Source organism: Leptosomus discolor, chromosome 17 (assembly GCF_034619465.1).
Source record: "Leptosomus discolor isolate bLepDis1 chromosome 17, bLepDis1.hap2, whole genome shotgun sequence".
NCBI lineage: Eukaryota > Metazoa > Chordata > Aves > Leptosomiformes > Leptosomidae > Leptosomus > Leptosomus discolor.
Window position 1 is genome coordinate 3,028,708 of NC_141407.1, and position 24,870 is coordinate 3,053,577.

Sequence of the window (24,870 nt, forward strand, 5' to 3'; positions counted from 1 at the left end):
TGCCTTGCTTAAAAAAAAAAATGCAACCCTCAAGTCCACTGTCAATTGCATCCATTTAGCTCAAAGAAGCTGGAAAACAAAACCATCAAACCTACACTGTAAGATGCTGTTTCCACTTTGGACTATTTGTGTTGTTGCATTTTTCTGTCTTCTTTGACTGTCCATCTACCGAGACTTCCACATAAGGGCTAGGTCCAAACCATTTATTTTTTTCTTTGAGTTTTGCTGAAATAACTGTTAAGAAAGAGAAAAATAAAAATTCACTCAGTAAGATTTCAAATGCAAATAGTATTTCTCAGTTGTGCTTCACTATTCAAGTATGAGGTCACTGATGCCTGACAATAACACTAAAGAAACAATACATTAGATGGACAGAAATGCTCTTGCATTCCAGATCATTTTATGCAATGCAATAGCTCACACAAATGCGTAAAACATGCAACAGCACTTCTGTAAGATCAGACACTAATTAATAACTGTAAGAGCCACAAAAGCACTTCGGTGTGGAAAGTAGAAAATATCCTCCACAACCGCCTCCTGTCTATCGCCAGCCAAGAGAATTCCTGGAGTTTATTACCCTTGCTCATTAAAAAGCTCAAAACGTGATCTATCACTCTCATTAAGGAATTGTGGAAAACTGCCACCACTTCTGGTTAAAAGAAGATAATTAAGAAAAAGAACTTTGTGTTAAGTGTCCTGTATCAAAGCAAACTTACAGAAAAGCTAATGAAAGGCAAACTCTGAGTTCCAATAACCACCTACTGCTCTGGAAACAACAAAATCTGGACCAGGCTTGCAGCTCTGGAGTTTTAAAGGCGGGGGGAGAGTGTTTTGGTTTTCTGTTTGGTTGGTTTTGGGGGTGTTTGAGGTTTTTTAAAGCATTCAACATCATTGACTGCAACACTCCTGTGTTTCCAAACACTGTCTACATTGCCTTCAGTTAGCCAAAGCAGCATGCGTACACATCTGTCTACACTAAACTCACAAAACAGTACTTAAGACAAAGATATTATCATTTCCAGGTGGCCCGTGAACTCCGCTGTGTTCTAACAAATAACAACTTAGTCTCCTGTGATTTTGCCACCTACCTCAGCTGCACTACATCCTTAAAAAAAGATGAGTAATTGAAGCCCATATGGCTAATCTACCTAGATTCCCTTTATAGTCTATGCTCCTTCAGAGATTTAGAGAAGTAGCTTAGTGTAAACTGCTCTGAACTGCTCCCAAGGGAAACTCTCTATTACAGACATCTTACAGAAATTAACTTCAATTACCTAACATTAATTTTCACAAATAGCTCCCCTTCCCTTCCCCTCGTGCCTCCAGTACTTCTATACTACAGCATCTCAAGCCTCAACACCACTAGCTATCTCAAAGACATCAAGACCTACTTTGAGGCAGCACAAATCAGCAGTCTTGTACCTACTTTCAAGGTTCTTTCTTACTCAGACAATCTGAAAGTTCTTTTTAAACTAATGAAGACAGCAGAACGGGGAGGTGAGGCTGGGGAGGTGGGAGGTGCTGTTTACAGAACTGTCTACAAAAGGTAACGCCTGCTTGCACAGGAAATAGCTCGCAGGCTCCAGCTGAACTTCTACAGAGCTTAAGAACCATTCAAACACCTTAATAGTCTCAATTCTAAACACCAAGACATTTTTTTCAATTTCCCTTTATGTGAGTCACAGGCCTTTAATGGAGCAAGCCTTAGACAGCAATCACCACATCAATCCTTAGCTCTGCTCTCCATAGCTATATGGAAGATGTACCTCCTTCCAAACCTCTTCAATTTTTCTCTCCAATATCAACCTGTAAGGACAAGATTTTTCTTGAAGTCTCACGGCATGCTGAGAAAAACAAGCTTGTGACCTCAGTGTGACTGCTAGAGCCAGTACAGCTTACTCTGTTCCAACCTCCTTTCTAGCCTAAAGCTTCCCCATCTATTTTTCACAATTCTTTTCATCCCCACAACATCAACTTATGGAACTTCTGCATATACCCACAGATCTTCCACACTGATGCTGCAAAATCACCCTTGACGCTTCTAAACATAGACCTGCATACATCCACATATCTCCTGCTCCCAGACTTCACCTTTATGCTTCAGTAAAATTTGTCAGAGAGCAAAAGTGAGGAAAACTTGGTAATGAAGTTTCAACAGCTGCTCTGTTGGTGGGGCACTACAAAAAGCAAAGCATGTCATGTAAATCCATTCCTACGCAATCTACAGGTGCTCAATTACAGGACTATTCTCACCAACACTTTTATCAAAGCTCCTTTACAATGGTGCCTGTGAAAACATGTAACAAGGGAGAAGCAATAAGTCAAATCAGCTGTTCAGATTCACTTAGCTTAAAATGTAAAATGATTGTTAGGAGAAAATGCTAAATTCAGTATTATGTCAAGTAACTGAAAGCAGTATCATAACACATGATTACATTTCAAAGAGGACTGTTCTGTACAATTTACTTAACAGCATTCAAAAGAATTATTCCTTCCCTTTTTCTTTTTACACAGAAGTATATAATTTGAAAACACATTTTACATAAAATCCTGAATAAAATAGCTGTATTTCTGCCAAGTAATGATGGCACAACACCATCAATTTTATTAGGCGACTCCTCTTGGGTTTTGCACAACTCAAAACTTCCTGAAATACAACATACTAGTAACTTTGGTTTAATTGTGGGAAAAACACTTTCACATTTCTAAGTAGAAAGACACATCCTTTCAAATGCTTACCGGTGATCTGCAGCTGTGATTTCATGGAAAGCCCACTGGACGGTCCTGATCTGGACCCACTGCCAGCCATAATATGGGCTGGATCTGGAATCTGGATGAAGAGACAATGTAAACATTTGAATCCTCAGAAACTCAAAATTAAATCATCTGTTTTTTGACATGTAGATACATTATACTGCAAACAAAACCACGACACTCGTTTTCTTTCTAGTTCCTTTCCCCTTCCCCAAAGTACAGAAAATGGTTTACAAAGGGCTTAGTCTCTCCTGTTAAATGATCTGCCAATATTCATGTCCCAGGCAAAAGAGGTCTTTTGATTTTGTCCCTTCAATTTGCCAATTAACTGAGAGTGAATGATGTTCTAATCACAAAGTCTGCTGTGCCTCTTATCTGCCTGTTTTGATGTTGTAAGTCCTGAGTAAGAAGTTTATCTTCCCATGTCAAGTATTACTTGGTGTAAAAAAAAAAAAAAACACAATCCACAAGTATAGGAAAAAAAAGCTGAAAATTAATTATTACATTAAAAAGTGAATGTCAAGTTCAGGGAAACCTGCTTCTATATGTCTTTTGTTTTCACCTGGTCAGATCACGTCTATAGACAGGGGCTGAATTCTACAAAGTACTTCACTAAAAGAAGAGATACATCACTACTGAAGGAGGGTAAGACAGCCTTCATTTACAGCCCAGCCTTCCCTCTTACCACACCCCAAGCCTCACACCTGTGCTAGCCTGAGCCTTCCAGCACCAAAGCAAGCAAGTATTCCTACTATTCTTTGAACTTAATTCAGTATTTGATTTTGGGGGGCACAGTGGACAATATGCATCATATAGCTTCAATATTAACAGACAAATGAAACAGTGTGCTATTATATTCAAAATAGACATCACTTTGTAAATACCCAAATATCCTTGTCTCCTATTCATTTTCAAAACACATTTTTCAGCTCAACATCCCTTACCAACTAAACTAGACATACATGACTAAGTCCTCTACAGCACATTACCCATTTGTCCTAGTTTTGCCTGGGACAGAGTCAATTTTCTTCCCAGTAGCTGGTGCAGTGCTGTGTTTTGGATTTAGTGTGAGAATAACATTGATAACACACTGATGTTTCAGTTGTTGCTGATATTTTAGTTGTTGCCAAGTAGCACTTATCCAAAGTCAAGGACTTTTCAGTTTCCCATGCTCTGCCAGCGAGAGGTGCACAAGAAGCTGGGAGGGAGCATGGCCAGGACAGCTGCCCCGAACTGGCCAAAGGGATATTCCACACCACAGGACGTCATGCCCAGTATATAACTGGGGGGAGCTGGCTGGGGGGCCAATCGCTGCTCAGGGACTGGCTGGGCATCGGTCAGCAGGTGGAGAGCAACTGCACTGTGCATCACTTGTCCTTTCTTGGGTTTTCTCTCTGTTATCTTCCTTTTCATTACTATTACTATTATTATATTTTACTTCAATTACTAAAACCTGTTCTTATCTCAACCTACAAGTTTTACTTTTTTTCCCTTCTGATTCTCCTCCCCATCCCACTGGGGCAGGGAGGAGTGAGTGAGCAGCTGCATGATGCTTAGTTGCCAGCTGGGGTTAAACCACACCACCACTGGAAAATTGGTCACTGAAGCCTCCAAATTACCTGCTGGATACAATTTCCAGACTATTTACCACATTGCTCTCGTGATGTGTTCCCTCCTTTGAGCCATTTCCTCACTGTCTTCTGTGGTCACAACCTACTGCAAAACCATTCATGCACCTATACATGTCTCTCTTTGGGCTCCCATCTGTTGCGAGGCTCAGCTACTCTGGCCCAGGGGTTGGCTAATCAGCATGAGCAAATCTCCCAGCCCTCCGCTGCACATCTGTGGTCAGCCACCGAATCTGAATCCCAAAGCAGATCAGATATCACATGCCAGCTCTCAGGTCATTTTCTGCACACAACATTATTGCCAATAAGGAAAGAAACATGTTAGCTTAAGCTGCTGATACCCGTATCTTGAGCACGAAAAGGCTATACATGTGAGTTCACCAACTGATAACACCACCAGCAGTCGAAACAAGTGCATGTCTTACCCTCCATGCCGTGCAAAACAATTTGTAAAAGGAGACCAGACCTGAATATCCCAACTTTCTTTTTAGAGGCTGCAATCTGCAGCAAAAGGCTGTATACTGTGACGTTTACTGTGAAATTGATAATGCCACAGGTATTTCGAAAGTGGTCAAATGGAAAGTTCTTGCATCCGACAGCTTGCTGATCTACTGTTAACTACTGGAGAACATGACGCCATCAAAAAAAGTACTAACGACTTGCTTGAAGAGTATATAGTGTTACTAGTGGAGTTAATTACTAGATTCCAGATGTGAGTCACACAAATCTATATCCTGCTGGAGTGAAAAAGCTTTTAATGTAAGTATTTCAAAAGCAGTCTAAATTTAGAAGATTTAGAGGACAATTCTTAATTCTGATCCTATGATTAGTTGGACCAACCACCCTAGGTATCCTTTATGCTTTAAGAAAGCAGTTGAATAGCGTTCTAGACCAATACAGACATACTGGATAGCCCAAAGGAGTTTGCATTTACAGAAGAGCTGCTGTTTTCCACCTGGAGAAGTAACACTGTACATAATACAAACGCAATTACTGAAGGTGATAATTTCCAATTAAAGTTGTACAGTAAGCACATACAACGTACAACATTCATTCAGAAGCACACGTCAAAGCTAACTTTCATTTCTATGCCTAAAAAATACACTCATTAAAATGATTTTATATCTCATCATTTTCATTGAGAACATGCAGAAAAAATTCTAGTGGCTTAATCATGTCCGAAATGACTGTCCCACAAACATGTGGTGAGTTAGCACATGTATATGTGCAAGTGTGTACGTAGTGAGACAGCTTTCACTAACAACTAGCTTAAGTGAAATTTCAAGAATCTATTGCCTACCAATACTTCTAAAAAAAAAAAGAAATTACATTACTCATTGTTTAGTTCTCTCCTAAGAAGCTCCATTAGATAACCAGGAAAAAGAAGGAGAGTTCCACAGGAAGCAGCAGCAAGCGACAATTTACCTGCGCCCTGCACTTCAACAGCCCTATTCCTATTTTCATGTTCTCAAATACCTTGACTCCGATGCCTCTTCCGCTCTCCTTAACTGCCAGCTCAAAGAGGCTCAGCAAGCAGAACAGCTGGTTCCCAGCCAGGCATCCAGCACGGAATAATCACTGAGCTCACACTGCAGCTTTGCTCTCAGCTGGGCACTAATTTAAGCCTCTTCTCTACCATGTATGTCCATACTCTACCCAGATATTTTGTAACTCATAGAAATTTAATAAACTTCAATATCTCCATCTCCATCAAGTTTTAGCTGGAACAGATCAGCAATCAAGAAAGTTTGTAGTGCAACACACAGGAAAAGGGGAAGAGACTAGAACAGGATTGGCAGATACAATTGCATACACCTCATTTTCTTAGGAAACAGGCTAAAATACACTAATTAATCAAATAAGAATCCATTCCGATTAATGAACTAGACTTCAAAGAAGCACAAAGAGATTGCAAAGGACAGTAACGCCACAAATAACACACATCCAGCTAATTTCGGTATCTAAACTTAATTTTTAGCATTTAACTCCTCTTTGTTTATATAACAAACACACACAAATCTGGTAAGAAACTACTCTATTACAGCTATGCTTAATGGTAACACTGCATATGATTTCAACTCAAAAACAGCCTAAGGCTACTTATAAACTTAATCACAAAATAAAACAACATACGCTCCTCAATCATTATTAAAATATTCCCATTTAGTTTTGTTACAATAGAAGGAACAGTTAGGATTCCGTGAAAAGCAAATGCCTGTAAGCCAAGCAGTTCTGTCAGCAACTGGATGTGAACAAGCCATCATGTGTGAACACCAACAAGCATTTTACCTGTACTAGACCTTTGGACCCCTCACCAGCGGAAAGGAGTATGATTGCTTTCAAACTACGTTATAAATAATCATTTTAGGAACAAAAATGTAATTTGAGTAATCATTATAAAGCAGACATACCTAGTTCATAAATTCATTGTAATCCAACAACTACTTCCACAAGTGGAAACTGTCATTCCAAAATGCATGCTCATGGTTTTCTCTGCAGTAGAAAATTACACACATCTTCATAAATATTTAGGGATTTGGTTCTGGGTTTTTTTTGTTCTGACTTTATTTTGGTTTAAATGATAATAAGCTCATATTGCCATTTTCCCCCTCAGATGCTGCTACTCGCTTCCAAGAAATCTGTTAGAATTTGAAATTTAGGAACATCAGCTGAAAGGTCTGAAAGCTGTGACAGTGTGGGGCAGTGTAACAGACACTCAGAGCACAGTCATCTAAGTATAATTTTCTTAGAAATTAAAATTACAAATTATTTGGTGTATAAAAAGATATAACAGAATTAATATCTTCTTGTCATTAAAGATAAACTATTCAAATGCTTGCCTCAATTTCTTCATTGGCTGAATACCTACTCCCAGGAAGGTTGGTTTGTTTTTATAACATGTTACCATAATGTGCAGATTATTAGATAAATTATGCTCAGTTTCATAATTACATATGCCATTGTTTGTACTCAGGAAGGTTTGAACAAACATTGCTTAAAATAAACCTGCCTCACAGTAGGAACCTCTGTCCACGCATCCTTTTGGGATTCAGTTCTTTGAGTTCCACCCCTAACTAGAGGGCTTTCTCAGAAGCCTCCCCCACAGCATGACCTGATGCTGTTAGGCCAAACTGCATCATCATCTTCAGTGGCTTTTTAACCAAGACAGCAAATGTCATCATCAGATTTTTTTGTGAGTGGTGTGGAAGAAAGAAGAAATTCTAGACGAGCGCAGCCCAGATGCTACAAACACTTTCAGAAAAAGGAAGGCAGAAAGGGAGGATCCTAATTTATTTTTCTTTTAAAAAATCATGAAAAAGAGTGGAGAGAAAAGCAGCTTTGAGTACTTCTTGGTTAAAGCAAAGTAAGTGAAGAGGTGGGAAGGAGCTTCTTACCCCACAAAATCAGGGAGTACAAATAGAAGAAAACTGCTATCAAAGGCTTGAGAGAGCTTCAGAGTGCCACACCAATTTAACTTACGGTGACTTCATTCAGTGATGGGGTTCATCTGTTAAAGAACTAGCTTCTCGAAGGTAATTTTGTTTCATATTTATTTGAAAGAAGAGAACACACAAGTAGGTCAGAATAAAGTCCTGTGACTGTATATTATATATGCACAGCTTTGAAAATATGTTGGCACATGCTCTTTATAATTTAAAAATACTGAAATAATTGCACATTGTTGGCCACTGTAAGCCTTATGTTTAGTAATTAATTTTAAGAACAGGCTGAACTGCTCTTTACAGGTGTACCAGTCCAAACTGTATTTGCCATTTCAATAATCCAGTAAAAAAAAAAAATCACATAATGAAAAGATCTCTAACGTATCTAGTAATTTTAACAATGGGATTAAAAACCTCATTATGTAACACAAGAATACAAACTTTTGGGAAAAGTATAAAATATACAAAGTTTTGTTTAATAAAACTGTATATAAGATGTAACATGTCCCCTTCACAACAGTTAATTTTTTGTATCAACAGGTATGTGAATTACATACAATTAGAAAGAGATTAGACTAGATATTTCAGAGAAAGTTCAGTCACCTGTTTAGTTTACATTAACACTGCACCTTTTTGTGTGCAAGAAATTAAATACAAACTCTTCTTCTCCTTCCCTCAAAACACTGAAGCCTCTTCTCAACTGAAGGCACATATTGTGGAAAAGTTCTTTTCTCTTAACTGTTAGATATAATCACCCAGTAAGCCTCGACAGAGACAGCTAGTTTGGCAACTTCTTTCGCAAATTTGCAGTTACTTTAACTGTTCAAGTTTAATCTTTAAAGTAAAAAGTGGTTTGACAAAGCTGGTTTTATTGGTTTACGTTTTTATTGCCTTTTTTTTTTTTCCCCTAAAATAAGTTTTAAGGACATGGTCAGTTTTGCCCAAACAAGTAAGAAGACAGACAGAAAGAAACTGCTGAGTAATCAACCAGGAAGAAAAGAACAGACACAGATTAGAAGTGTTGTGTACACGCTGGAAAGGGAAGCAATTATGAGGTTTGCACCAAGGGATATTTATGTAAGGAATGGAAACAAAGAGGGTTTTAACAGCAGAATGCAGCTTAGCTCCCTCGGCCATTACTGCATGTGAGCAGCAAAACACTTATTTACTGAAAATGCAGTGAAATCAAAGTAGTCCCTGCTTAATCCATCTGTTGAAATTTAAAATCCAGATGCCTACACTGTTTTTTAAACACGTGAAATGCAGCACATACTGGGTCCAAACCCAGACTCCAGGTTGAATTACTGAGCTGCTGTTGCTCTATCTCCACTGCTATCAGTAAGGGCACTCCCCAGATCAGGGCCAGCGCTGATACCCCGGTCAGCACTGCAGGCACACCGCCCTTTCGCTGTGTACACTCACCGTTTAACTGTTTACAAAGCTAACATGCAGACAGCTGTTCGGATAAGAACAAGTGAGGTGCAGACTCAAATACATCACTTGAGCCAATTCAATACCCTAGCTAAAAAAACATTTGTGGGAAATACAATTTAATCAGTTTAGGAAGCAACCCAAGTGACATGACCTTCAGAGGCTGCACTGAGGGAAAAGCAAGATATATAAACCTTGAAACAGAGAAGAGGTGCCCAACTTCTGTCCTTTCCCTACTATGACCTTGCTAATGAGAAATCCTTGACACTGAAGTATAAACTTCATCCATTATGCTGTCTTAAAAATGTGTGGTTTACATTTTTCCCAAATTCATGTACACAATCTATATGATCCATTGTACTTTTGGCTCAACATAGGAACCACTTTCTTGTTATGTTTGCTTACAGATATACCACTTCATACCACTGTAGTTTGAAAGGGTGTAAACAGAGTCAAAAGTCACATCATCTTTAAACCAACAGGTCTAATCATACTTTGAGTGAGATTATCCGAATCTATTCTAACTACCATCCCGAATCTTTCTATTGGATTTTCTCTGCTACAAGTAAATATACCTTGTAGGGAATTGTAATGGAGAGGTTAAGATTGGTATGAACAAAGAAGGAATAGAAACATGCATGTATAAATCAGAAAAAAACAGCAGAACAAAGGTTAAAAGAATGGCTTTTATTGGTAACAAAGGACACTTCTTACAGTAGTAAAACTGAGGAGTGTTTGTGTCAAGACCAGGATGCCTTCACTCTGATAAGACTACAGCGCAGATGACTGGCCAGCACGAGAGCCTGTGCTTTAAAGAGAGGAGAGTGCCAACAGGGTTACATCACGTCATTCCTTTTCCTGTTAGCCCAACAGGAAAACATACTGTAGCTATACAGATATGGATATTCCAAATAAGGCACAACAACTAGCATTAGCCTTCACTCAAGACTGATGGAGCCTGAAGTAAGCCAGATTCTAAAGCAAAGGACTAGCGTAAAACAAGTCCTGACTCCCAAAGAACATAAAATGTCTGTCTCTAAACTAGTTTGTTGCCACCAAAAGGAACCCAAAGCCTGACAGACGGTTGACTGATACCATTAGTTCCATCCTCCACGCTGCACATAAGAGACACTGGCTATGCCACCTCAACAGACAGAAATGTCCTGGTGCTTGTGAGTACAGGAGCAAGAGAGAAAGAGTAACTGAAATGTATGAGAGAATGAGTGAGAGTAAGTAAAATTCATTTTAGACTTTAAAAGTAAATACCACATTCCCTTCCTGTAAAGTCTCACACTGAATTTTGTTATACTAATTTCCTGCGACCTCCTACACAACATGAATGATAATCAATCTGACACCATATTGATATCCTACAGTAGGATCAAAAGATGGCTCTGTTCTGTGTCATGAACAAATTTAAAATTACAGCAGCAAAGACTAAGGAACTACAGACTAAAAGCCTTAAACACCTTTCTTAAAAACACTCGGACTATTTATGCAACACTAATCCTCAATGCTCATTCCTTGTTCTTCCTAGTGTCTACCACTTCAAAAGAGAACTGAACATGGGAAACTCTTCTGAATCCAAAGTTTCTAAGTTGGAAAAGCTGAAAAACATTTAACCTAACTATCAAAACAAAGAGATTGCCCAAGGAAAGACAGAATAACTCTGGAAAAGTTATGGCCGGTGATATTCATGCTGTAACTTTCACCTCAAAACCAGGGATCACCAGTGTTCCTTATGCAAACTGCGCAGATTAGAAAAACTGGTCCATCAACTTCAACCTGCAGAGAAAAATGCTTCCAACAACACTGCTTGCAATCCAAATTAAATTATGTCTTCAGGCCTCCCAAACCAAAGACTTACATCAAAATCACAGAGAATTCATTCACTAACATTTCTACACACCAAGCCTGCTTGTATAACCTGCACCTCAGCAGAGATTTCCTACGACTTTTTTCTACATACATATACTATTTGATACTGAATAAAAGCATTGGAAGAGAGAGACATAAAGAAACAGTACTGCAACATACAAAATTCAAAGGAAAAAAATCATGTAGTTTGACAGGTTTTCCCCCTTTCAGTAGTACATCAGTAATTCCACAACCACAGTTCTTTAGTTCTTAGACTAAAACTGTGGCAGGCAGGACAAAAAGCACAAAAGAGGCTTTGCCACCACCTCAGATAACTTGCCCATGAATTTCCCTCATAACTAAAAAGATGTTTGCTTTTACTAACTTTTAAGAAACACTCAAGGAGGGGAAAAAAAGACAAAAGTGTACACGAACATCACACCCCTTTTCCTTGATGCCAAAAAGCCTGGCAAGAAAAGCCACTGCAGAGAGCTGCAGGACATAATTAAAACCATTTGTGAAAACAAACAGATAGTCTATTTTTATTTCAGCCATTTCCTTCTCATGGTACAATCCATTTCAAAGAGGACAACAATTCATATATGCAAACCACTAAGCTAAAACTGGTTCACTGCTGTAATCTTAGAAATAGAGCAATCCTTAAAATGGTTGGTTCTCAAAATACCACTGTTGGAAAACAAGATATATTAAACTTGGCATGCACGTTAACCCATAGCAGAGAGAATTAAACTGGTATTAGGAAAACAGAGGAGAAGACAGTGAAACTGGCATCATTGTAACTAACACAAACTTAAACAGATTTTTAAACTGCTGGGTTTATTGGTATTAACTGGACATTAACTGGATTAACTCCTACACTTTATAAATCACTGCTTTTAAAAATTAATTTTGGTCTTTTAAACTCGTTTTTAAAAAAATTGTTCGTAATAATACAGTTTCAACATAATACTGCATTGACTCAGAACTACACTTCATCTTAATACTTCTGCGATAAGGTTTCAGGAAAATTTTTCAGTGGTATTGCACAACCAGGACAACGTTACAATCTTGGACTGGAAGGTAAGCGGTCACCTTGCTATTCACAAAGCAACACAAACTGCTTTTCATTCAAGAAACCAGATATTCAAGTCTATTCCTTCTACGGCTGAAAGTACTCGGGTGTTATCTGGGGCTGATGATACACTCGCAAAGTAAAAGTTCGTTTATAAGGGTTTGTGCTCTTTTACCCATTTCAAGATGGGCAAAAGAATTTTCCTAGGCCCCCTCTTCCAGAAGCTTACCTTTTTCAAGGTTTTTAAATCACTGTGGGTTGTCTATTCTTGATGGAGTAACAAATCCCCAAAGGTATCAGTACAGAACATTTTTACTTAACTTTTCAAAGACAACTAATCAAATTTAACCCCAAATCCATCTCCATAGTAGCTGGTTGTATTGAATTTACATGGCAAGGTTTTGGTAGTGGGGAGCTGCAGGGGTGGCTGCTGTGAGAAGAGACATGGGGCTGCACCCACATTGCACAGACAGCTCCGACCAGCTCCAAAACAGACCCACCCACGGCCAAATCTGAGCTCATCGGTGATGCCGGTAGTGTCACTGTGGTAACATATTTACAAAAAGGTTAAAAACCACTGTGCAGCTGCCATGTGAGAGAAGAGTGAGAAAATGCGAGAAACAACTCTGCAGGCACCAAGGCCAGTGAAGAAGGAGGAGGAGGTGCTTCAGGCAACAGAGCAGAGATTCCCCTGCAGCCCATGGAGAAGACCATGGGGAGGCAGGCTGTCCTCCTGCAGCCCACGGAGGACCACACTAGAGCAGATACCCACCTGCAGCTATGGAGGACCCCGCACCAGAGCAGGCAGATGTGCCCCGAAGGAAGCTGCAGCCCGTGGAGAGCCCACATAGGAGCAGGCTCCCGGCAGGAGCTGCAATCCATGGAGCAAAACCCATATGGGAGCAGGTTTTCTGGCAGGACCTGTAGCCCATGGGGGACCCATGCTGGAGCAGTCCGTTCCTGAAGGGCTGCAACCCATGGAAGGGGACCCATGCTGGAGCAATTCTTGAAGAACTGTAGCCTGTGGGAAGGACCCACATTGGAGAGGTTTGTGAAGGACTTTACCCCATGGGAGGGACCCCATGCGGAGCACGGGAAAAGCGTGAGGACAAAGGACTGGCAGACACAAAGTGTTATGAACTAACTGCAACCTCCATTCCCTACTTCCCTGTGCCACTTGGGGCGGGAGGAGGTAGAAGAATTGGGAATGAAAGAGTGAAGTTCAGCCTGGAAAAAAAGGGGGGAGTGGACTAAAGGTGTTTTTTGTTTTGTTTTTATTTCTTACTATCCTACTCTATTTTTAACTGGCAATAAACTAACCTTCCCCAAGTCAAGTCTGTTTTGCACATGACTGCAACCGGTGAGTGATCTCCATAGCCTTATCTTGACTAATGAGCTTTTTCAATCTTATTTCTGCTGAGGAGGGAGAGGGTGACTTGGTGGGCACCTGGCCGCCAGCCATGGTTAACCCATCGCACTGGTCTACTGTGACCATCACGTTTCAGTTGCATCACATTTATTCTAGGATGGTTTAAAGGAAGTTCAGCTTCCAACATACAAATTACACTTACGACCTGAAACCTATCAGCTGACAGTATTATGATCAGAGAGTTCATGCCCTGAAGAGGTGAAGGTTCCAGAACTGGGGTGACTGACTATATAGTGAAACAACTTCTCAGAATGAGCAATATTCTTCTTTCTTAGGGAAATACCCTTTTAGCACCTCCAAATACCTCTGACCTTACACAATTCCTGTTATTGGGACTGTTAAACTGTTATTATAGATCTCCAATAAAAAGGCATCAAGTTCCAGCAACTAGAACTCTCACATCTTGTAGAAATTAATTACAGCTTTCCCTCTTAATTCTTCCACTTCCTTGCACTATGAACGATGTCCTACATGGAATTTGCAGAAATACAAGTTTGAAAAAAAAAAAATAATCTGTAGCGTAACTTCAGGGACATCCTTTCACAGAGAGGAAGAAAAGACAGGTATAAAGGCTGAAGCAATGTAACTGTCAGACATGTACTGACAGAGCCCTAACAGGCAAAAAACCCTTTTATATTTCCCCTTTAAAAAACAATTTCATTATATTTCCAGGTTTCTAAAAAGACAGTACCTAGAAAGTATAAACAACATTTTCCAGTGGTAACCTTGGAAGAGAATTTTCTCGAGGGAAAATCAGTCAGTGTGGCCAGATGGTTACAAGCAGTCACTACTAAACTGTGCCCGTTAAGTAAGCTGACCAGGTATCTGAAAGCACTTAGGGCTTTCTTTGAATTGCAGCTGTTTCATAAACACAGTGTTCTACAGCACGCACCCTTGGTTACTATTTACCTAAGATTGTACCCTAACTGTAGAAATACATGCATCTGTTTTGAAATTCAGACATCACGTTTCTCAACACTGCTCAAATTTTATCACAAAGGACAATTTCGAGCACAAAGAAGCATTGAAGAGAAGTCCAAGATAGTTACAAAACAGTTACAAAAAGCAGCAATATTTTTGTTCTGTGTGCCGTATAAAATCTCATTTAGCCCTACAGCTACGTTTACGCTTCAGCTGGCTCTGAGGCCAAGAGGTTCCTACAAAACAAAAATCCCAGTCTTGAGCACCTCAGTCAAATATTCATGTTGGTGATAGCAACAGATTATTTTAGACCTTACTATAAAAGCATGGAAAGGATAACTTCTGAAGAACTTCACCCAAAGTCTCTTCCTGCCTGTTGCTATGGGAAGGGGAAGGAAAGAATTTATCTGCAGGTCTTCACTTATCACTGCTTTAGCTACATGACACAGTAGTGAGAAGAGATGGTCACACAAATCCACAAGCCATAAGCTACTTATTCAAGTTATTCAATTTTTTATTTAGGGCAATGAAATAATCTTAATGTGATCACCCGGAGCAAAAATATTAAGCTATTTTTTCCCCTTTAAGCAATTTTCTTATTTGTAATCTATTAACTGACGATGGCCTGGAAGAGATATTTCAAATCGTCTCCCTTTTACCCATCTTTCTGCAGTTTTAACAGCTTTCCTAAAATGCAAGAAGTTAGTAGAAATAGTCAGGAAAAACAGAAATTAACATTTCCATATTTAAAACAAAGATATTCGAGGATTAAAAGTTATTTCACATAAAACACGTGAACAAAACTTGAAAAGATAAAAAATACACCATAAAACCCAAAATTTTGCCAGTTACGAAGCATCCAGAAAATTAAGGACAGGGAAACAAAATACATAGAACAGTCACTAACTTTAAAGTCGTGGTACAAAGCTGTGTGAAAAACTTTACACAGGGTAAGAAAAGCTTGCTGGGTTTTACTCTCAGGTGTTTCTAAGCATAGTCTAAACAAGTGTCAAGCCGCATTTGTATCTTATCTCTCAGAACCTTCCTATGGGTATTTTTGTTCTCCTCTACACTGTGCATCTAAAAAAAAAAACTATCTAAAAATTATCCGAAAACATCATAAATGAAAATGTGTTACTGAAAGAGCATAGGAGGAAACAAGGGTATCTTAAAATGAGAACACACCTCTATGAATTACTTTCTAATTTCCTCCCAAACTTTTTTTTTTGTTTAATAGAACCACACAGCAATTTAGGCTGGAAAGGACCCCTGGAGGTCAGCCTGTCCACACCCTTCCAAAACAGGGCCAGCTTCAAAGTTAGACCAAGCAGCTCAGTGTCTCATACAAATGTTCAGAACATGAAACCAGCAGCAAGATACACGTTGTAATAAAGTATTTGTCTCAACAGATATCCAGGTTTCCAGATACACTAACAATCAAGTGAGTGGCTCTGTGGTTTTACCCAAGTGCACATCCCATTTTCCTAACGCAGAAGTGTGCACAAGTGCCTTCCATTCTTACCATTTCAGGCCTTTCACATACCCCTGCCATACTGCTACTAAAACACATAAAGAGAAACAGAACATATTTAACGTGAAAGTTAAAATATGCTGTTACCTAAAGATGCATTTCTTAGAAAATTTATTCCTCTTGATATCTGCAATAATACGGAGAAATAGAGTGAATGAAGTGAAACAGGTGAACTCAAAGACAACTGCCTCTGCCACCCTAAGCAGTCACTTTCCAATCAAGTTTAATCACAAGCCAGCTTTCATTTCCTAAGAGATTTTTCACTGTCAAGATAATTTACTTCTTTCAGGACTTCATGCAAACTGTAAATCAAACTGCTTTACTAACACCAGAAGGCAAATCTAATAGCTCTAAAAACATCATTTTATATGACGAGATTTGTTTTGTTACACGATTTCATTCTTGGAAGTGTAATAACTTTTCCAGTATATGTTTGTACATTCCGTTCATATGGCTCTCAGTTGAAAGACTGAGAAGAGCTTCTAAGCTTGTGGAGCATTCTCCATCTCACTGTTTTCCAAAAATAACCCTGGGTTTAGCAAATGTAATAGCTACTCCTTTAACACCTTAGGATGTGTGTGTCCCTGCACTCTTATTAATAAAAATCCATATAAATGTTTCCCTTCTTTCAATCTAGGTTTCTTTTTGGTTTGTTTCTTTTTCCTTCTTGAAGACTTCTACTGCTTCTTCATTTTCTGCACTTGTTCATATTGTACACGTTCAAGGAAAATTAAAATAATTCCTTTCTAAAAGTTGTATTTAAAAATAGGTCTATTATCTTTTAACTTGTATTAGCTTATTGCGTTGTCTTATGGCTTCTAAGCTTCACTGAGGGAAATACCTGCCGAAACGGTTCCTATTTCGTTACAGACACATTTTTCACCTCCTGTACTCTAATCTTTCTAAAAACTCCTTGCACACACCTTTCAGAAATACTGTAGCTGACCCACTTCTTTTTTGTTATGGTGTCTTTTAGAATGGCAACAGCCTCTTTCCAGTGATGATAGTCTTTGAACTCTGGCCGTACCTTCCTGAAGCTGATTTGCTGTAGCTATCTCCACATCGGCAAGCACTGCAATGGAACAGAAGTGGAGCTAGGGAGCAGGACAGGTCTGTAGACCTCATACTGACACTACATTTCTAGAGTTTTATTTGGAACAGGTCTACTCTGATCCCACGGCACCACACTGGTTGCACTGCAGCTTCCAGTTTAGTTTCATCCAAAAGCAATTCAGCCTCCTTGATCTGAGCTCGTTTCACAAGTCAAATCAAAGTGCAGTCTGAAAGAACCGCCAAGGGATTCCTCTCCAAAGTGCATCCTTGGCCAAATTAAAACAATTGTAACACTAATGCAGACACATTCCCTGTTTCCCCTTCACCTGGTATGCTTCTGGCCATACGGAAAACCTCAACAGGTCCAAGTTATGTCCACTGACTCAAGCTCATTCTTTCGCACTACTTCTGTTCTCTCTCCTTAATTCTGTGAATGTGGGTGTAAGTATTTTCATGCGTGAATATGCCTAGTCACTTTGTTTCAAGACTTCTACCTTTCACTCTGCTTCGACAGTTTCAGAGGAGATTCTTTCACAGAAAGTTTTCCTTTATAAAAATATAAAAAGGAAACCCCAAAGTTTCCCACTCTCCACCATTGGGACAGATGTGTTTTCTCCCTTCTTCTGCACAAAATCTAGCCTAGAAAATTGTTTCTGCAGAACTACTGGAAAGACATGACCACAGCAGCCAAAACTAAGTAAATAATATGGATCTTTTTAGTCAAATAGATTAAGATTGCATTTAAAGCATGTATCTGTTTAACTCGAATGATTAATACTGTAGGTAAAAAAAAAAAAACAACAACTATGGCACAAAGCACAAAGTATTTCCGTCTTCAAATAGGGGGTGTGTGTCTGAGGCCTAAGCAATGAGCTGGACCACAGAACTACCCGTTTCACATGGAAGAAAGGCCAGTAACTGAGTATCACTACCTCTGCAAACGCAAATGTTTCTTTTTACAAGGAGGATAAATTTCAAGATTCTACAGAGATGATGAAAAACTATGTTTCTTTCCCCATTCATTCTATGCACTAGAGAAAATAATTTGTCAAAACTAAAATTTCTGACAAATCATAGAATCATTAGGTTGGAAGAGACCTCTAAGATCAAGTCCAGCCGTTGATCTAACACCACCATGCCCACTGAACCGTGTCCCAGAGTGCCACATCTACACGTTTTTTGAACACCTCCAGGGATGGTGACTCCACCACTTCCCTGGGCAGCCTGTTCCAATTTTTGACCACTCTTGGTAAAGAAATTCTTCCTAATGTCCCATCTAAACCTCCCCTGGCACAACTTGAGGCCATTTCCTCTTGTTCTATCACTTGTTACTTGAGAGAAGAGACCAATCCCCACCTCACTACACCCTCCTTTCAGTCAGTTGTAGACAGTGATAAAGTCTCCCCTCAGCCTCCTCTTCTCCAGACTAAAGAATTCCAGTTCCCTCAGCCGCTCCTCACCAGACCTGTGCTCCAGACCCTTCACCAGCTGCTTTGCCCTTCTGTAGACACACTCCAGCACCTCAATGTCTTTCTTGCAGTGAGGGGCCCAAAACTGAACCCAGTATTTGAGGTGCAGCCTCACCAGAGCCCAGTACAGGGGCACGATCACTTCCCTACTCCTGCTGGCCACAGCATTGCTGACACAGGCCAGGATGCTGTTGGCCCCCTTGGCCACCTGGGCACACTGTCGGCTCATGTTCAGCCGGCTGTTGACCAGCACCCCCAGGCCCTTTTCCGTCAGGCAGCTCTCCAGCCACTCATCCCCAAGCCTGTAGCACTGCGTGGGGTTGGTGTGACCCAAGGGCAGGACCCGGCACTTGGCCTTGTTGAACTTCATACAATTGACCTCAGCCCATCGATCCCACCTGGCCAGGTCCCTCTGCTGAGACTTCCTGCCCTCAAGCAGATCAACACTCCCACCCAATTCAGTGTCATCTGCAAACTTACGGAGGGAGCACTCAATCCCCTCATCCAGATTATCCATAAAGATGTTAAACAAGACCAGTCCCAATATTGAGCCCTGGGGGACATCACTTGTGACCAGCCGACAGCTGGATTTAACTCCATGCACCACCACTCTCTGTGCTCGGCCATCTGAAGTCACGTTTGAGCTCAGTGAAGACCACGTGCCATGTAAAAGCGAAAAGGTCACTCAACTGTGAGTGATTCTCCACATTCCCAGATACTTAAAAAGCAAATGTCACTTCTTTCTTCAAAAGAGCAAGAAGGTTGATCCAAGAAACTACAGGCTTGTCAGTCTCATCTCAATCTCAGGGAAGGTCAGGGAGCAATTCTCATCGGAGCCATTTCCAAACATATTACAGACAAGAAGGCAATCTGTATTAGTCAGCATGGATTTATGAAAGTGACTAGCAATGCTTCCTTGCAGGAAAAAAAAAAAAAGGGGGTTGTCTGCATCCTGGGCTACATTAGGAAAAGCATCACCAGCAGGATGAGGAAGGTGCTCCTTCCTCTCTACTCAACACTGGTGAGACCACATCTGGTGTGCTAGTGTGTCTAGTTCTGGGGTCCCCAAATCAAGAGTGACACCAGCAAAGGGCCATAGAGATGACAAAGTGATTGGAACACAACATATGCAGAGAGGCTGAGAGAGCTAGAATTGTTAAGCCTGGAAAAGAGAATGCTTGGGAGGATCTTATCAGCGTGTGTAAGTACCTGAAGGGGGTATAAAGGGTTAAAAAAGATGAAGCCAGACTTGCCCCAGCAGTGCTCAGTGATGGGACAATAGCCAGTGGGCACGAATTAAAATACAGGAAATTCCACTTAAAAACAGGGGATTTAGTTATTTATTTTACTGTGAGGTGGTTGAACAGTGGAGAAGCTTGCCAAGAGAGGTTCAGTCACCACCCTCGGAGATATTCCAAACCCGACTGAACACGTCACTGACCGCTGCAACTGGCCTTGCTTTAAGCAGATGGTTTGGACCAGATGATGTCCAGAATCTCCTTCTAACCTCAATTATTCTGCAATTCTTTGGCTTCCTTAAAACAAACTCAATAATTCCTGTTGTACCTGTCCTGTTCTTCCTGCTTGTTCTCTTTGGGTCTCTGTCTTGTAGCAGATTCCTCCTCTAAAGAGACTTCTATCAAGTTGGTTATATAGATTTTTTTTCAAACTGAGGTTCCCTTTCAGTGCCCAGTTGTTGATTACAGCTTACGTTTTACTAGTTTGAATAGAAAGGCACAGACAGCATAAGTCAGCATGCACCTTCTTCAGGTTCAGTAATCTTCATCTTGAGTGTCAGCTACTTTAGTTTCTACAGCTTTTCCCAAGCCCTGTATTCAAATTTAATGTACAAGCCTACATGAGGTATTTTTTCTCACTTGTAAAAACTATTCCATTTACCTTATTGCTGCTCTCTTTTATAAAGAGCAAAGAAATACAGCTTGAGTCAATCTTCTACCAAAAGTCCAAAACTGTACACACCAAATTGTTAGCTAGCTTCAATTAATGACAATCAGGTGATGTGAAATTGAAAAACATGCAAAATTCAAGGCCAAGTCCAACTGTCCCAACAGAAGGAATGCTATTGTACAACTTCATATGCACACTGCTTTCCTGGCGTGTTTTAATTTTCTTTTGCCCTGATACAAAACCTCATAAAACATTCACATGTCGCTGCCTTGGAACCTGTGGTGTCCCTTCATTAGTTATATAACTTCAGAGACGGGGAAGTCATTGAACATCACTTCAAAAATATGTTTTACTATGCTATTGGTAGGTGTCCAACTGTCATACCTTTAAGAATTTCCTTCATTTTATCTCATACAGTGATAACTTTCCAGAGAAATCTGGACAGTTACCTGTATGTTGCACCATACCTCTCCCACGCATCTATAAAGCCTCTGTCCCAATCTCTGCAGTACTTTTGATCAAACTAATTACTTTACTGTAACACATGGGATATTTTTAATGTAAAAATTTGGGCTGGAGTGTCACTTAAAGGTTATCGATCCTCTAAGTTTCTAAAAGTTTCTCCCAGGTATCTATATAAATGAATCCAAACCTCAGGGGAAAGAACAGCAATGGAGTTTCACTTATGATACTAAAACCAGACAAGAATGATGCTGCCAAAAATCCCAATGATATATACAGGTAACTTGATTGTGGAGGCACAATAGCTGCATACCAAGCTGAAAAATTCACAGCGATGTGCTGTTCTACCACTTCAGCCTTATGGTTTTAACATCTCCTGTAACTTTCACTCCTTTCACAGTTCCCAGTGCATACATTTAGCTCCCCTATCTCATTATTACAGAAATACCCAGATAGCATCACAGTTCAGATTACAGTTTTATGTTATTTTCCAATTAAAAAGGTGGAAATCATTAACCTTCATGAGCGAACTTCAGAAACTGCAGAACTTAATTTGATGCTTATGGGAAGAAAGATAAAAGACTGATATTAGTAGATGTGTTAGAGAACCACTTGAGGTTTAACTGATTTGACTGGTTATTTTGTGATTTGGCATCAGAAGAAAACTAGTGGTTTTGTATTACAGCTACTATGAAATGTATTTCAAAGGCATTACTTCTGAAGTGTCAGTAAGAAACAATCTGTTATAAGCTCACACAGTAAAACAAAATACAAGGCCACCACCTTCTCTTTCACCATCCACTTTGCAGCTTTTAGACAAGTCACTTGAGAAGCAGGTATGTATTCAGTTATTAACAGAGGTCGGCATCTACAGAGGATTTCGTAATCTCTGGCTCTTAGCTTTTCTTCTTGTTTACAGCTCAATGCTTGCTTCCACTTATTTCCCCATTCCATTGTCAGTGCTACATTTCATTATCAATGGCTCACATACACTCTTATGCAAACAAACCTACATAAAGTTTTTAACTCTGGGGGAAAGGAAAAAAAAAACAGAAAGCTTGACCATAAAACTACACTATTACCTGTATTCATTACTAAGAATGACAACTTCACCTACTATTACAGTTGTTCTAAAGAATCTTCTTAAAAGTAGCCTTTTGGAAGGCTGATGTTCACTAGCAGTCTATAAACTCAGAACCAAGATCAGATCCTGTCACCTGGAAGACTGAAATCTAGCAGCTACATTTTTGAAAAGCATAATAAAGCTGGTATCTACATGAACCCAAACATGGTTCTTTAGTACATCCTCTACAGAACTGTACAGCACACACCACACCTTGTTTGAAGAGTGTTCAGCAGCACTGATGAAGGTTCACACCTGTACAAAGGAACCTCCCACTGGGGGTACAAAAATGACAAGAGCCCCAGATACAGCTGTGCTTCCTTTGCTCCCAAGAACACAGATAAAAAGGGCCATGAAGCCATCAGTAGAAAGATATCGGCAAATGATATCACCTGACAAGAACTATCTTGCTAAACAGATTGTCACTGTAGGTACCTGAGCAATAAACCAGACCAGAACAGACTGCGAAGATCTGCAACTCAGCCTGGTGAGGCTCATCAAAGAAAGGATGAATCACTCTCTACTACCACTGACAAGCACGAATCTGAAATTTGCTGATTATCTGAAATCTCTTGAAAAAGAAAGTTCTTTGTCACTTGCTGTTTGTACTTGCCTTAGCAAACGAGATGGTGTAAGACACAGTCCCTCTTGATTAACTTTGACTCAGCTGTAAGAACAAGAACTGCTGTAGCCAGTGAACTGAAATTCTTACAGTTAACCAGTTACAAGGGATGAATATACATACATTGCCCCACAAGAAAAATAAGCTGCTTCTCTGAATAAAACTTAAGCACTACAAACAAAGAAAGTACAACTGGAAATCTGGTATTTGCAACAAAATGAAGTATATATTCCTGCATGCTTAATTCAACACCAGTCGGAAATAAAGCTTGCATCTTTCCAACCTAAATTATGCATTATTAAGTACACAAATCAAAATGATGTAATGCAAATGAGAATTTCTGAAAAAAATACAATTAAGATTATTTAAGTAAACACTGAGCTATCATGGGTCACTGTCTCTTAAAACTGCAAACTGCTGCAAGCAAAATCTTTGAGTTTCAGAGGAATCTTCTTCATGTTTTCTAATCACAACAGAAGTTCATCATCTGCTTGCTAGGAACATTTTGTGAGTGACCAGATGGCAACATGAAAGCATAGCCAGGAGTGGACATCACAACCATCCCAACCCTGCAAAATGCCACTGTTTGCTACATTCTAGCTAATGTCTCTCTGAAAAATAAAACAGAAACTATACGAAAAAGATGGCTTAGAACTGCACTGCTATTGTCAATATTCTCTGCACTTCCACTTAACCTGTTTTTTGTGGGGCTGCCCTAAAACCCTTTTGCCCTTTATCAAAAGATAAAGTAGACTTCTGAAATCTTGGGTTACCGAAGACTTCCAACTGTAGTAATAAATAAAATCCTTGAATGAAAGTTTCAGTCTTTACGTCCTAGATCTTGTGTACAAAGAACTGACAACTGCACATTTAAAAAAAGAAGAGGATTTCCTGCTAACAACAATCATCAATTGCATCCTTCGATTTCAAGGGAATCGCCATACTGCAGGGATACAACGTAAAGCCCACAGCTCTGTGAAGAAGCTTAGACCTCTCTCCTAAACTAACGCTTGACAGTGAGTCAGAGGTAACTGTCCAGTAAGAGGGACGGCAATCCAGCTGCAGCAGCTATCAGGGGAGCGCAGACGGTCCAGTCCTACTCTGGCAGCTTGATATGGGTGAATGAGTGGCCCCACCTTCCCCTTTACACTCGTGCCAGTCACACAGTCCTTCTCTACCTTTGTGCCAGTTTTAGTGCTGAACTGACACTCACTGACCTGTTTAAATTCAGTAACTCTTCAGGAAAAAAGTCTAGGGCCCCGATAGCTACAAAACTTTTTTTTTTTAATAAAACAGGCATATTTCGCATGCGCTGGTGAAGCATTCTATACAAGCAGCGTAATTCAGTGTGAACACAATTATTACACCATACATACACCCTTCCACAGGTTACCTGTCCATTATGTGGCAAACCAAAAAGGTACTCACATACTGGAATAAAAGTATAGGCTCATAGGGTCATAATGCTATGTAATGACCTTCTTAATCAGCAAAGCCCTCTTCCAGATGCAAACCCTGAGTCTGAGTCATGTGAGGAGTTCTGACAATTGTTCTTCTAAACTTTGCTCAGATACATCTTTTTATTTAGTTTGTAATTCATAAGAACCTTACTGTGTTTGATTATAAGTCATGAAAGCAGAAATACAAAATACAAAGTACAGCTTGCTATTTTAAAAATAGAAAGTGAAATTCCAAAAAGCAAAGAAATCCCAGCTGCAGCACAGGCTGTCTCTCACAATAATCTTACCCCTATCATTACAGTCTACAAAGTCCCTCGCCTCTCAACTCCCACATCATCCACCCTCAACTGTGAATTTCATCTTGTTGGTATCCTCTACACTCAAACCTATAGTTCACTGGGAAGTTCACAGTTTTGAAGTGAACACACATTAGTCTGAAATAATTTTCACCTCTAATATCACCATCAGGACAGTATTCTTTTGTTCGGACATTCACATTTCAGATGAAAGCAAGACTCTTCTTAAACATTACCTTTTACTTTAATAACTCAAATTGTCACTAATGCCATAGAATTCTTGTAGTTCTGAGGGCCTGATAAGGGGTGGAATGGAAGGGAAAGGAAAAAAGTAACAACATGCCACATCTTACAGGACTACGTTTAAAACTTTTAAACCACTGAGAATATCTAAATAAACCACCAGCAACA

General features: G+C 39.8%; 1 protein-coding gene across 5 annotated transcripts in view; it reads right to left on the bottom strand.

Annotated features, from left to right (window-relative positions):
* Window positions 1–24,870, bottom strand: part of ITCH (itchy E3 ubiquitin protein ligase) — a 63,908-nt gene that overhangs the window by 33,422 nt on the left and 5,616 nt on the right. For 4 of the 5 annotated variants that reach the window (XM_086474859.1, XM_086474858.1, XM_086474856.1 and 1 more), the window contains exons 2-3: window positions 2,740–2,830; window positions 96–234 (exon numbers count right to left, since the gene is read on the bottom strand). In XM_086474859.1, coding sequence (XP_086330985.1) covers window positions 96–234; window positions 2,740–2,809 — 209 coding nt within the window. In that variant the 5' untranslated portion in view covers window positions 2,810–2,830. Of the gene's footprint in view, window positions 1–95; window positions 235–2,739; window positions 2,831–24,870 lie in introns of those variants that run through there. The other variant, XM_086474860.1, reaches the window with a different exon arrangement.